Genomic DNA, 13296 nt, shown 5'->3' with positions numbered 1-13296 from the left:
ACTTTGGTTTTTTTCTTTTAAAAATAATTTGCTTTCTTTTGCATGCCACAGGACAGATTTCTAGTTTCAAAACAAGGGTACTGGTTTTTTTCTTTTAAAAATAATTTGCTTTCTTTTGCATGCCACAGGACAGATTTCTAGTTTCAAAACAAGGGTACAACAAGAACAAAAAAATCCCCCCGTCCCCAACCGTCTTTCACCAATACAAGAAATCCTTCTGGAAATATTAGCAAGCGACTAAACAGGTATTGAACCACTGAATCTACAAGTTAATACATAATCTGTTATGGCAGAATAACCAAGAATTTTCCCACAAAGAAAGATTTTAATTTTTTCAAATATAAAAGTGTCTAAGAGAATCACATGTGAACAAACAAAAATCTCTGATTCCAGATTTTTAGGATAAAGATGAGTAACACACTGGCAGCAGAAGAAAGCTGAAACTCTTACTAATAAATAGATCCAAATTAAGAATTTCTACAACAGTTTTTTTTTTAGAAAACAGGACCAGAATTCTTTTTTTTTTTAAATGATGATCCTGTGGAATGCCTTTACTTCCATATTCACCTAATATTATAACAGTAAAACAGACACAAGAATGTTGATGACAGCTCAACAATGCTGGATTCAGGACATTTACAGGTACACTTTTGTTTAAAAGTCCTACGAGTTTATTGACTAAGGCTAGACAGCAATTCATATGATCCTATTTGGTGCATTTTCTACCATGGTCCAAGATCATTACATGGATACAGCCAAGGACTGGGCCCCAACTTTCAGGAAAAAGACCACAAAGAAGAAAATCAAGGTGGCTATTTGGTCCCCCCAGTTGATAATCTGTGTCCTGGAACTGGAAAAACAAAAGGTGGAAAATACAGACTGCAACGAGTTAAAGGACTTGGAAAAAGTTGGTGGAAAGTGGCACGGTATACGAGTAAGGTCACTGGGCTTGGGATGGCAAGGGTGCTGCATTGAAAGAGCATCCACGGGACCAAGTACTTATAATGTCTGATGGTGTCATTCCCTCAACGACTTAGAATATCTGTATGCGATAATAAATAGATCAGTTATGTAATAAGGCAGTGTGTTGAATATGCATTCGTCCTGTGGAATGAACCACCACAGAGAGATACATGATACCATACACATTCTTTGAGTTTTCTTGTGTTGTGTTTGATTTGTTTGTTTTCAAGGCTATCCAGGCTAACTCTTCCCGGGGATTTCCTTGGAGAGAAGAGTGGTCCGCTGAGGCTGGTTTGCTTTAACCTCTCCTTTATCAAGAGATGATGACTGGCTTTAAAGAAAAATAAAGCTGAAGGTTGTTTGATTTTTATTTTTTCCCTTTTGGTTGCATCATTTTGAGTGTTTTCATATAAACAACAACAACAAAAAATCACAACCAAAAAAAAAAAACAAAAAAAAAATACAATTGTTCTTGATGCATCCAGTTTTCATATCCTCAGGATGTTCCAGATGTTTCCAGGTAACTCTGTAGTTTGCGGACTGTGGTTTTGTCCAGCGAGCAAAGATCAAAATCAAATGTTGTGTTTGTGATATGAAAGTGTCCAGTTTCTTCTATAAGGTTCACGATCTAGAGGAGTGAAGAAGAGAAAGTTTGGGCAATACGCAGCAAACATCAAAAGGCATAGAGAGAGTAATGGAGGGGCGATCAAATATGGAATCAAGTGATAAATATTCGTATTTATAGCAACAAGGTCCCATACCATGAATAGCATTAAACTGTCTCAGTCAGCTTGATAAGTCAAAGGTATATTAAGCCTTAGAAATTCCCAGTGAGAACCTGTCTTGATTTTCATACCCTTTAAACTGATTCCTGCTTTCAAGTCATGAACAGAATATTTAACTGTGAGTGAGCAGTTAGGGGGAGATAACATTTCAAGACCCCTTTAAAAATTAGTTACTGACTCAATAGACAGTGGTTATACTTAATAGACATAAGAAAAATCCAGCCGAGAAATAACAAAACTACTTTTACTTAAGTACAAACACATACACACACACACCCCTATATAAAATCATTTTCCTTTATCATTATATAATTGTTAATAATTTGGAAAATACAGGAACTCAAAAAAAAAAGAAAAGAAAAGAAAGAAACTGTCTATAATCCCACCCCCTTAACAGGTAGTGACCAGAGGGGGCTCAAGGGAGCCTTCTAGAGTACTGGAACTGTTTTGTTGTTTGACTTGGGTGCTGGTTACATAAGATGTTGTCACTTGGTGAAAATGCATCTACCTGAATGCTTTGTTATACTTTAACATAAAAATAAAAACATATTTATTACTTTCAGTTGTGTTCACTTGATTCCCCTGAATATTTTGGGGAGATTTTAAATATTTAAGGTATTCAATTAAATAGAAATATTATCTAGAAAAAGAAAGGATGCCTTTGTCTTGTCATTTGGAAAAGTTATACCTCATTTCTTCTTGTATTGGCTCCAGCTTTCAGAAAAATGTTAAATGACAGAGGTGACGGTTACTGTTACTCTTGCCCTGGCTTTCAGGAGAACACTTCTGAAGTCTCAACATTAAGAATGAAGTTGATGATTGGTTTGAGAGATTCTTTTACCATGTAAAGTATCTTACCATTCCTATTCTACTAATAATTTTATTGGACATGGATGCTGTATCTGGGCAGTATGTTGGGGATAACGTTTTTTGGGGGAGGGAGCAAAGTTAGTATCAGGGCAATAAAAAAAAATTTGCACAGAGTAAACAGCTGGCAAACTTCCACCTGATTTGAGTTGTCTGTTATTCTCTTTCTGTCACTTACCTCTGATTCTCCTTAGGTCAATAATCCTAAAAAAGAGACTAATTTTAATTATTGAGCCTATCATTTATTTCATGAAGTTTTAGATTACCTAATGCCACGTTGAGTAACAGCAGAACTGAAACTTTTAACCTTCTCTTCTTACAATTAGCTTTCTTTTAAAAAATACAGTAAATTTGTGAACTACTCCCTATAGGTCAGTGGCTCTTAATAGAAAATGTGCTCCCCATTCCTGACATATTATTTGACTTTCACAGAAGCATGACATATTAACTCTCAATCCAGTTAACTGCTCAGCTCCAGATTGAGCTGTTATTGTCTTACCCAATCTCTGGAACTATTTTTTACGGATATAACTACAGCCTTAATATTAAAACAAGCTACTCTCATAGTGGAAGCAATGACAGATGCTGCAAATATCGATTTATTCCTTTTTTAATTTTTTTTTATTAATGGAAGGCCGATTTTCTGAGAGCTGCCCAACTACAACGCTTGCCTCTCCAGACCTACTTGCAGCACTTGTCAGATGCTGCTATTTACAATTTATTTGTCAGAACTCACTGTTTTCAGGAATATTTCTGAAAAGGGTATGGACAATGGGTATGCATCCTTTGCCTTCTTTCCTTCTTCCTGTGTGCAATGGGAATGCAGTGCTTGGAAGTGCAGCAGCTGTCTTCCCATTAAGAAGACGAATACAGCATATGAAAGATGGAAGAAAAGAAAGACAAGGAGCCTGTGTCATCAGTGGCATCTTTTAAGCAACTACCTTGACCATGGAATACTTACCTCCAGGTTTACTGTTATAGGTGGGGAGGGAGTCGGAAGAAAACCTCACTTGTTTGAACCACTAGACTCAAGGTTCTGTTACAAGCATCAAGAAATACTTAGAAGAGGTGTACCCAATTATGGTTAAAGTGCTACATTTATGTAAAAATGTATCCAACAAGATCTTATTAACACTAAAAGATCTAAAATGGACACGCATTTGTTTTATTAGTTATTAGTAACAGAACTTTCAACAAGTCATCCACACATATCCACATACATACAGAAACACAAACACACAACTATGCCCACAGAGGCTTTTCATGTCAATCATATACTTACTATGTAATTAACATCAATTGAACTATGTATTTTCTGGAATAATTTTTTTGCCATTTTGTGCAAAAATACTATGAATCTAGTGAAAATGCGTAAATTTCAGGATGGAAACAAGTAGTCTCTTTAGAGCTATTATAATTTCAAATTTATACAATGGAGGCAAATAACAAGCTGACTAGAATTTGACTCCTTTCCTCAGCCAGCTGCCCAGTAGGTAATTGACAAAGCATTCAGAATAGAGTTCTGGATTTGGCATATCAAGTTCTGACTCTGCTCACTTTTTCAATGGTATTAGACAGAACATCATAACCTTTGAGCCTCAGTTTCCTCTTCTGGAAAATGGGAGTAATGCTACCTGTTCTACTTGTACAAGTTTGGGCAGATGATCAAATAAGATATCATAAATAAAGCTTCTTATAAATGGTAAATTGCTACCTAAGTCAGGATAGCATGATTATGATTACCTTATAAACTGATCCTTAATTATCTGGGAGGTAACTAAACTGCACATGAATTATAGACCTGATGCTTTTTCCTCTCGCCCCCAACGAGTGTTAGCCATTTCATTAGCACTAAAATAAATGAGGCAAGAAAATGCAGAAACTAAAACTCAGAAAGGCCGGCTTGAATTAAAAAAAAAATTGTAACTCATTCTTTTAAGAAAACAGTTTTCCACGACCCAATATAGTTGTTCCCTAATTATTTAACAACAAATAGAAAACTGGGCAATAAAAAATCCCTTCTAGAAAAAAAGCCACTTAATTTTAAAGCATATAAACACTTTTACCCACTAGAAACTTTAGCCCGGGCATTTCTCATGCATTGTGCTATCTTGCAGATCTCCAGTACTTCCATCACCACCCCCTACCTCCTCTATCACCATGTTGTGCCCGGCCTGCAGCCACACATGCACAACAATATAAAGGGGATCTGATAAATCTAACTGAGCCCCACATTTTTATGAGAGCCCACAAGAATACATCAAGGTAGATGCAGAGAAACAGCCTTAATGTAGTAGCAGTGGCAGCAGCTGGGGAGTTGGGAATTATTTGCCAAAGGGAACGGCATTAATGATCTGAATTATTAGAGCATGTGCCCACATCCTCGTTTAAGTAAGGGCTCCATAAAGAAAAATAAGTGTGCACTGCTTTCCAGGAATCCTGATAGTTAGAACATCAGAAACAACATTAACATGCTTTATTCCATTGACACATGCCACAAAGCCTGAACACATCCCATGAGTGCCTGAAGAACACTCTGCCTTCCTACAGGAATACCCTCTTTGCTGATGCAGTGTGGCTTGACCTTGATGTCATTACTCTGCATCATAGTGCTATAATTAATGTCTGTCCAAAATAATAATAATAGTAGATAGAGTGACTGCAGATAAGAAAAACAGGCAACCGAGTACATATGGGTAGTGGAAAAGGAAGAGTGTGTAAACTGCTTAACTCATTCTTCAGATGATGGTTGTTGTGAAAACATTCATGATGGATTATTTCCTGCCACATCAGCCTTTCAAGCGGTACTACGCAGGCTGTTGGATGTCTCATTTTGTTTTAAACAGGGTAAGGTTCACTTGTCAGATCTGTGGCTCCCTTCCCCAATTTTTAATTATACAAAGGTAAATGCATTGATTTTAGTCTGATTATAGTTTCAAAAACCAGGGTTCTTTCCATGTGAAGCAGCCTCTTCGCTGTGTGGGGAGTAATGAACAGGCTTTACTTTAACTGCTTCCCTATGGAGTAGAGCCAGGTCTGGGATAACATAGGTCTTCCCATAGAATGGCCTCTACTATGGTCTGGAAAGCGTGGACAACCACCACATAAAAATGTGTGCTCTACACTTGGTTAAGGGGTAGGCCATCAGGCTCCAATCTACAAGGGTTGCTGAGATGTGACAAGTAATTTCCCAGGATGGAGAACATCATTTTCATCAGAACACTTCTCAGGGAGGGTTCTCTGGGTTCTTAGAAGGAATATTCTAATACACCACAGATTCCCCATTCCCTGCAGACAATTCGAAAAGAATGATGGCTGGCTTCTAAACTGCTAAACTACCCTCTAAGGAAACCTGGTTTCCCACAGAGTTTTCTTCCCCCAGACGTGGATGCAAATCCAGGCTTAGAGCTGAATTGCTGGGGAGGTTAGATACATTCAATCTCACTTTCCAAATAAATGTGGAACATGTGGTTTAAAGAGGAATCAAATTATTCATCAGTCCTAGGTAATCACTTCTCTTGGTTTGACTGTGTCTACTCTACTGTATTTATACCCTTTGAAAAAGTGGCTTAGGAACACAGGCTCCTTGATCCAATGCTGTCTGTTCATTAAACTAGCTGCCGAGTGCCAGGACTGCATGCCCCCAGAGTAAAACAAAGCTATTAACCGCTTTTTGTGAGCCAAATAAAATCATCAGGCCAGATTTTTGGATAGGATGTATTTAACAGGAAAGGACCTAGATGTGATCCTGGGCCCACCAGAAATTCTGCTTCAGGTGTTCAAGTCTGCACGGCAGAGAATACATAGACTTCGTGGAATGCATTCCATGAGACGAGCAGCCCTCAAGGTGGAGAATAACATTAGTCCTCAATAGTGCTATGTTTTACAAAAGGAATTAATTAAGCAGTAAACCGTGACAGGACATGCATCATGGTATCATAATCACAAGCCTCAGCTGCATTACAAGGCAAAAGGCCAAAGACTGAGAGCTTTCAACCGGCCTGGGAATGCAATTAGGGTGAAATGCTGTGTGCCCTAGAGTGCCTTTATGCCAGGTTAAAAATTCATAGATACTGTCTCCCTCTAGAATACTAAAATAATCCACTTGGATGGAGTTCTCCAGTAAGCCACCTTTCTTCACAATTCTTATAAGGTCAAAATAAAGGAGAAAATTAAATTGGGAATGCCAATGACACCCCAAAGTAAGATCTGCCCAATGGCCTAGTATCCTTGACTCACTGGTAGGGCTTTCTTTGTGAAGATGTCCCAACCCTGCACACACATCTGTCCCACCCTCCTATGAGACTTATTATTTGGGCCCAGCTTGGGTATTAATAGCTTTATTGGACAATTGCTCCACAGTGGTTCAGAGCTGGTGTTTGGGAAGAGATGAGAAAGATCATGCAATAGATCTGCAATCAGCATTATGCCAGCCCCAAATATTTGGAAAATGACAGGTAAAACAACGGTCAGTTCTTCAAAAGAGGCCTAAGGAGAATATTAGCAAAGTACTAGACCACCACTTATGGTAGGCCACTCAAGTCCTGCTTCCTTACCCATACTAACTAAAAAGAGACTGCAAGAAATGCAACTTATCTGCAATTAAGAATCATAGGTCTGTAGTCTTTTGTTCAAATCTAAAACTCTACAAGGGTTAAAAAGCTTATCAGGCCAGTCAGGAAACTTGGCAAGTTTGAGAGTACATATTTATAGACGTAAGCAAAAATGTACACAGAATATAAATGTGACCACCAGCCATTAAATGTTAAAAAAAAAAAAAAAAACCCACACACAGCTGGGGTAGATTAAGTACTAACGTCAAGTCATTTGAAAATAGTAAAAAAAAAGAAAAAAAAAAAGAAAAAAATTCAAACAGCGAAACAATCTCCATGTCTGCCCCGGAATTTAGAACACACATTCTTCTCTTTGGGTGTTAAAAAAAATTACCAATAGCTGCTGGTAATGCAACAGAGGCATACATCATTAACTGGATGAAAATGAAAAACCACCCTTCTTATCTTCTCAAAACATCAAATTATACTAATAGAAGTTTCCCCACTCTACAAGTATTCCACTGCAAGTATTCTACAGTTGAGTTCATAATAATAGAATGTATGTCATAGAAGATAAGGGAAATGAAGAAAATATTTATTTTCCTTAGAATATCATTGGCAAAGGTTACTAAATTGAATCACAAATGTTTACAACACTTGACTCAAATTCTTATCACTGTTTTCCCATGAAACCAGAAGCCTGGCCCCAAAGGTTTTTGCATTTCTACTGTCCCCTCCCTGAGCCCACATTACACCAGCCATCTGAGGGATCACTACAATCCAGTATCACTTCCCAAATTGCCCAGTTCTCACCATCCACTGCACTAGAGGAGGGAGAACAGTTCCCATAGAGCTCCACAGGAGAGTTCTAGGTAGCCTCAGAAATAAGAACCCTTCCCAAATACATCTACAGGTGGCATTCGCCAGGTTCTGATAGCGTGGGGCTGCAGTGGCCTCCAGGTGCTATCACACTACTGCAGGACAAACCAAGTCTTGAAGTTTCTGGAAAGGGTTGTGCTAAAGAGCATTTCTCACCTGCTGCAGAATGTGTCTTTCTCTCAGCGTCATTAACCTTCTGTGAAGCTCTACCAGTTCATCTAGGTATGCCTGAAAGAGAAGAATGTCCCCGAAAAGGACAAGCACTTTAAGAAGTAGTTCAAAAATAAATGAATATGTAAGTAAGAACACACAGGCAGCAGCAGTTGGAGGTTTCTCATTATACCACTCCAGCCTAGGCTGTGTGCACTCAGTGCCCAAAGGCCTCTGCAGACCAAGCCTGTCTCGGACCAGTCATTACCTTTATCACGCCAACTTCAAAAAGGGAGTTGGAGTGAATTCTTGGACTTAATTGCTCTTATGAAGATTCAAGTCAGTAGACTCACTTTCCTCCAACAATATCTCTACAAAAGGTAGGGAAATTAAATGCTAAATTGTGAGTTTAAACATATTAACAAAGGCTACTTTCATTTTTTTTTTCATTGTTGAATCTCAGAAGGTTTCTAAGAGAAAAAAATTCTAAGTTTGAACATGGAAACAACAATGTACATTACCAATGAAGTCAGGGGAATTTTGTGGGGTTTTTCCTGTTTGTTTTGTTTTTGTTTTAAAAAGGCTTCCTGGTCATACCAAATATTGCTAGTAAGCAATGCCAGCAAGTGACAGAAGAACAGAAGAATGTATTATGAAAAACAGGGATCACTATCTAATTATCGTCTGATTTGTGAAGAGCTCCCCTGAAAGGGGAGAGGGGGTACCTCTCTTTCCATATGCTCAGACTCACGAGTCTTTGTTAGTGTAACTGCATGGGTGCCCCCAGCACCATTTGCGATAAAGGCTAATGAAAGATTTGTGAAGCATTACAGAGGTCTGCCCTGGCCCTACAAAGCAGGGTTAGGGCTCTGCCCAAACCAGGTAACTTAACCCCACCAGGTCTTGTAGTCAGATTTCAGAAGCATGATGCACACTCTGGGAAAGCACACTGCACTAGCATCAGATGTCTTGCTCATCTACATCTGAGATTCCTTAACATTGTATCTCTAACACAATTCTCTTACTTCCCAATTCAATGTGCCTGAAATCCCTTGGCAATGTAGGCATCATGGCAAATGACAGCATAAGGCCAAGCTTAATACCGAAGATATAAACAACACATGGAAAACAAACTACAAAGCACTGGGACGAAATACTCATCATTTGGGCATCTTGGGCACTTTGATGAAGAAAATGAAAGGAGAACCAGCAAGGATGATCAAGGGGAACACAAAGAAACAGAAGGCTTGTCAGTGTTGGAGCCCTCCTAGTAACAGACTGGAAACCTACCTTGTCACATTCACCATTCTTTATTTGCTTATCTGATTTGCTTTGCTTTATTGGACTTTTCACTTCAAGAATCTAGGGATCAAAGAGAATGCTGTGTTAAATTTTATTTCAGGCATCTCTTAGCTAACCAGCCACATAAACAAAGGCATTCACTGAATGAAATGTACAGTAACATTTACTTTCCAAATAGCATTTCTTTTCTATACATTTTCCTTCTTCTCTCTAATCTTATTTTCCTTGGAAAATGAATTACTTAGATCTGAAATGCTGAGTCAGAGGAGTAGAACTAAAAAAAAAAAAAAAAATAACACAGTTGATGATAAGGAAATTGATCTAAGCTTCCAAGGCTGCTTCTCTTTTGCGACAACACTCTCACCATATGTATAGCAGCTGAGTTATACTGAGATTATAGTTCCCTCTGGCAAGAATTTTTTTCCTATTCATTCTGCTGTTTCAGCATGACTACTAGTGCTCAGTATGCTAGGGATGATAAAAACAAATACTCAAATGCCCTTTTTAGTACCTAACTTTCACATTCTAAAATTACTCATATGCACAAAACTGATGCAGCTTTGGAAATGAAGATGGCCATGAGTTATACTAGTTGCTCCCAATTTGAGATCCTCGAACTCAAGAAATAAAGAGATAGGACTATCTTCTGTGTTTTAAGAAATGAGGTGTTTACCATTGGTAAAACTCCAACTGCTTTTCCTTTTATCTGGACTGATTACAACTTAAGTTATGAATAGCTTTACATACTGTATAGAAGCTTTTGTGGGAAGCTATGTTTCCACTTAATAAAAAGGAGAAGCAAATTATTATTTAATAAATGCAGCTGATTTCTTTGACAGCATCTTCAAAACTGAGGATTAAAAGGGAAGTATTTTTAAATGGCCCTCACTTGAAAAAGCTTGAAACCACTAAATTTATAAATGATGAGTGCTTACAAGTGTGTATAAACACAAAAAGCAAAGTAATTTGTCTTTTTCATTATAACTCATTATGAAGTGAGTTGTTATATTTGGAGACTAATATTAAAGGAAGAAAATGCCAAATAAAGGACCTAATTTATCTTAAGAAGTTTTATATTCCTACTGTTCTCTTTACCCATTCTCTGCTGTAACTTAGTAACAGCTCTGTCCATAAGTTTACCACATTCCATAACATAAAGATTTTAAGAATGAGTCCACTTTTAATCTGTAGTGGCAAGAGCACTGATTAGGCTCAGAAGCCTAAGTTCAAGTCCCAGCCTTATTATTTAATATTTTTGTACTGCAAAGGATGAAAAGGGAGAGATGAACAAGATAACACCCAGATTCCCATTCAGCTTTAACATTTTTTATTACTAATAAACATTTTACTGGATGAGGATAGGAACATGACATCCTGGAAAAGACCAAATACTCCTGAAGGAGCATATTTTTATTTTAATCGAGAATAATGCATGAGTAAAAAGTGTCCTTCTAACAGTCTTTCCTGACAATCATGCTTTTTTTCATCATTTTTAATACGAAGATAACCAAATGACTAATTTGACCAGGCTAACTTAAAATACAATACTTTTGGCAACACAAGGAAATTACTTATTAGCAGAGGCAAGGCAATCGTTTTTAACGTGCTCCACTGTAAAGGAAACCAAATACTCCACTACATTCACAATTTCCTCCTCCATTGTTGTTGGAAGTTAGACCTCAAGGGAAAAATCAGCGCTGAGACCTAGGAGTAAGTAGGTCAGTAGATGGCACTCCTCGCCAACTCAGATACTGGGCTGGGCATGCAAAGACAATCTGCTGAGATTTCAGGCAAGAAAAAAAGAAAAAAAAAGTGCCTGCCTGCTTGACTTGTGCATTACAGAACTGAATTTTGTTCCCATCATATCCCGCTGCCTCCCACAATCCCCTCCTCCAACTCCTGTACTCTGGGTGTTGAAGTGACTTGAGGACGCTGTATTTGTAATAGAACTTTGCTAACTAGGTTTACAGAGTTCTGCCACCTTTTCTTCAAAGCAGAAAATAGAACATTTGGACGCTTAAGTCCCACCCCACACATTCCGTAAGTGCTACAGCACAGAAGGCCAAAATACATTGAAATCCTAGTTTCTTTCTTCTGAAGCTGCAGTGGCAGGAACAAAAGCTCTGGGTGTCAGTGACCCGCCTCAAGTTACTGAGTGGCTGCCCAGAGAGGGCTCAGTTAATCTTCCTTCTTTGATCTCTCCCTGCTCCAAAATAAACAGCTTTGTCAAAACCTCATTCTGAGAGAGCTGAGCCCTGCTGAAGACAATTGTTTTATTTATGATCATTTCTTATCTTCAGGGAAACAACTCCAGAATAAAAAAGTACAACACCTTGTCTTCCACAGGCTTATTTTAAACCAGTTTAACTGGATAGACTCTTTTTAACTTCATTCAACATGCCTTGCAGGCTGATACGTGATTTATGATATTCTGAATATTAACCCGAGTCCAATGGATCACTTCCTTTCTTCAAGTCCTTTCTCCCTTCCCTCCCTGCCAAGCTTCTGGCTAAAAAAGATGTGGTATTTTGTTTTTGTTTGAAACTCACATAAGGGAGGTTTGGAGTGAAAAAACCATCTCTGGTTGAAATGATGCAACACTATTATTACCTATTAAATTGTACTGAGAGAAGCAGAGCTACCTAGACTGCCTAGCTACTCCATTTATAGATACAGCAGTCTCTGAAAATAGAAGAATTGTGGTTTAGTAGCACTTTTGTCTTTAATCTGAAAAAATGTCTTGACAAACGTTCAAGATTATATTTTTCTGTATCACTTTATGAAGAATGACAACTCAGTTATTCACAGATGGATTCTCTACTGATAGATCTTTCATGCTCTAATGACAGTAGCTCCCAACAATACTCAGGTTAATTACTTGCTTGGTTGACGTGCGACTCTATGTTCACTTTTATTTAGTATGAAAATATTTGGCTCCATTAGTACTTCCCCTCTTCTCTAGTCCCTGGAAGATTTGAGAAAAGGCAATGGACATTTCAGCTTTGCCTGGTACTTTATCAAACTCAGAGATCATTATCAATTCATAGAGAGAGAACAGGCAAGGAGTATGGAAGAAGGAAACTCAGAGTGTTCCCATTTCGGAGTTAGTCCTTCCAAGTATGTTCTCAACTCTTTATTTATCGTGAAAATTCAGATTCATACTCTTTCTCTATCCCTGTCTCTCTCCCCCTACTTTTCTCCCTCCCTCCTGCACACACACACACACACACACACACACACACATTCAAATACAACTGAAAAGTCATTCCAGAGTGAAATTCAGTTGACTTTTAGATTTTTAAGAAATTTTTACTCTCTTACACCATCAACATAGAGAATTAAGATATACTAGTAATTTTTTTTAAGTCCCAGAAGCTTGACTTAAAGGGATAGCATCACACCTGACCCCAGTGCAAGTGATTTGAGGGGCTAGGAAACCAATAATAAACAAGGTTTAAGAAACCTTTTCTTGTCCTCTCAGCTCCAAGACATAGCTCTAAGGAGGTAAGCCCTCCTGTGGTATATATATTTCCTAACCCAGACTAGCTAAAAGTGGAAGCATATGGACTTTCTTACCATGCTTACAGGTGCATGGAGAAAGTGACACATAATAGAGTATTATGTGAATTATCAGCAGACTGATGATTCACATGTGTGAAGGAACATTTGCCAAATAAACACACCAAGAAACCAGGGGTATGCTACTTAATCAGATAAGGTAACTTTTACCCTCTCCAGATAGATGATACTATTCGTTTTTGGTTTTGTTTTGCTAGACAGGCAAAAAACAGTCTGAC

At 38.1% G+C, this 13296-nt stretch overlaps 1 protein-coding gene across 3 annotated transcripts in view; it reads right to left on the bottom strand.

Moving 5' to 3' along the window:
* Positions 1 to 13296, bottom strand: part of MLLT3 (MLLT3 super elongation complex subunit) — a 276072-nt gene continuing 262776 nt past the window's right edge. For 2 of the 3 annotated variants that reach the window (XM_024252692.3, XM_054519812.2), the window contains exons 9-11: positions 9488 to 9559; positions 8204 to 8275; positions 1 to 1591 (exon numbers count right to left, since the gene is read on the bottom strand). In XM_024252692.3, the coding sequence (XP_024108460.1) occupies positions 1460 to 1591; positions 8204 to 8275; positions 9488 to 9559 (276 nt within the window). In that variant the 3' untranslated portion in view covers positions 1 to 1459. Of the gene's footprint in view, positions 1592 to 2793; positions 2820 to 8203; positions 8276 to 9487; positions 9560 to 13296 lie in introns of all 3 variants that reach the window. The other variant, XM_054519811.2, reaches the window with a different exon arrangement.

This window comes from Pongo abelii, chromosome 13 (genome assembly GCF_028885655.2).
Source record: "Pongo abelii isolate AG06213 chromosome 13, NHGRI_mPonAbe1-v2.0_pri, whole genome shotgun sequence".
In the NCBI taxonomy this organism is placed as follows: domain Eukaryota; kingdom Metazoa; phylum Chordata; class Mammalia; order Primates; family Hominidae; genus Pongo; species Pongo abelii.
Note: the sequence above shows the minus strand (reverse complement) of the source record. Positions and strands in the feature narration are given on the sequence as shown.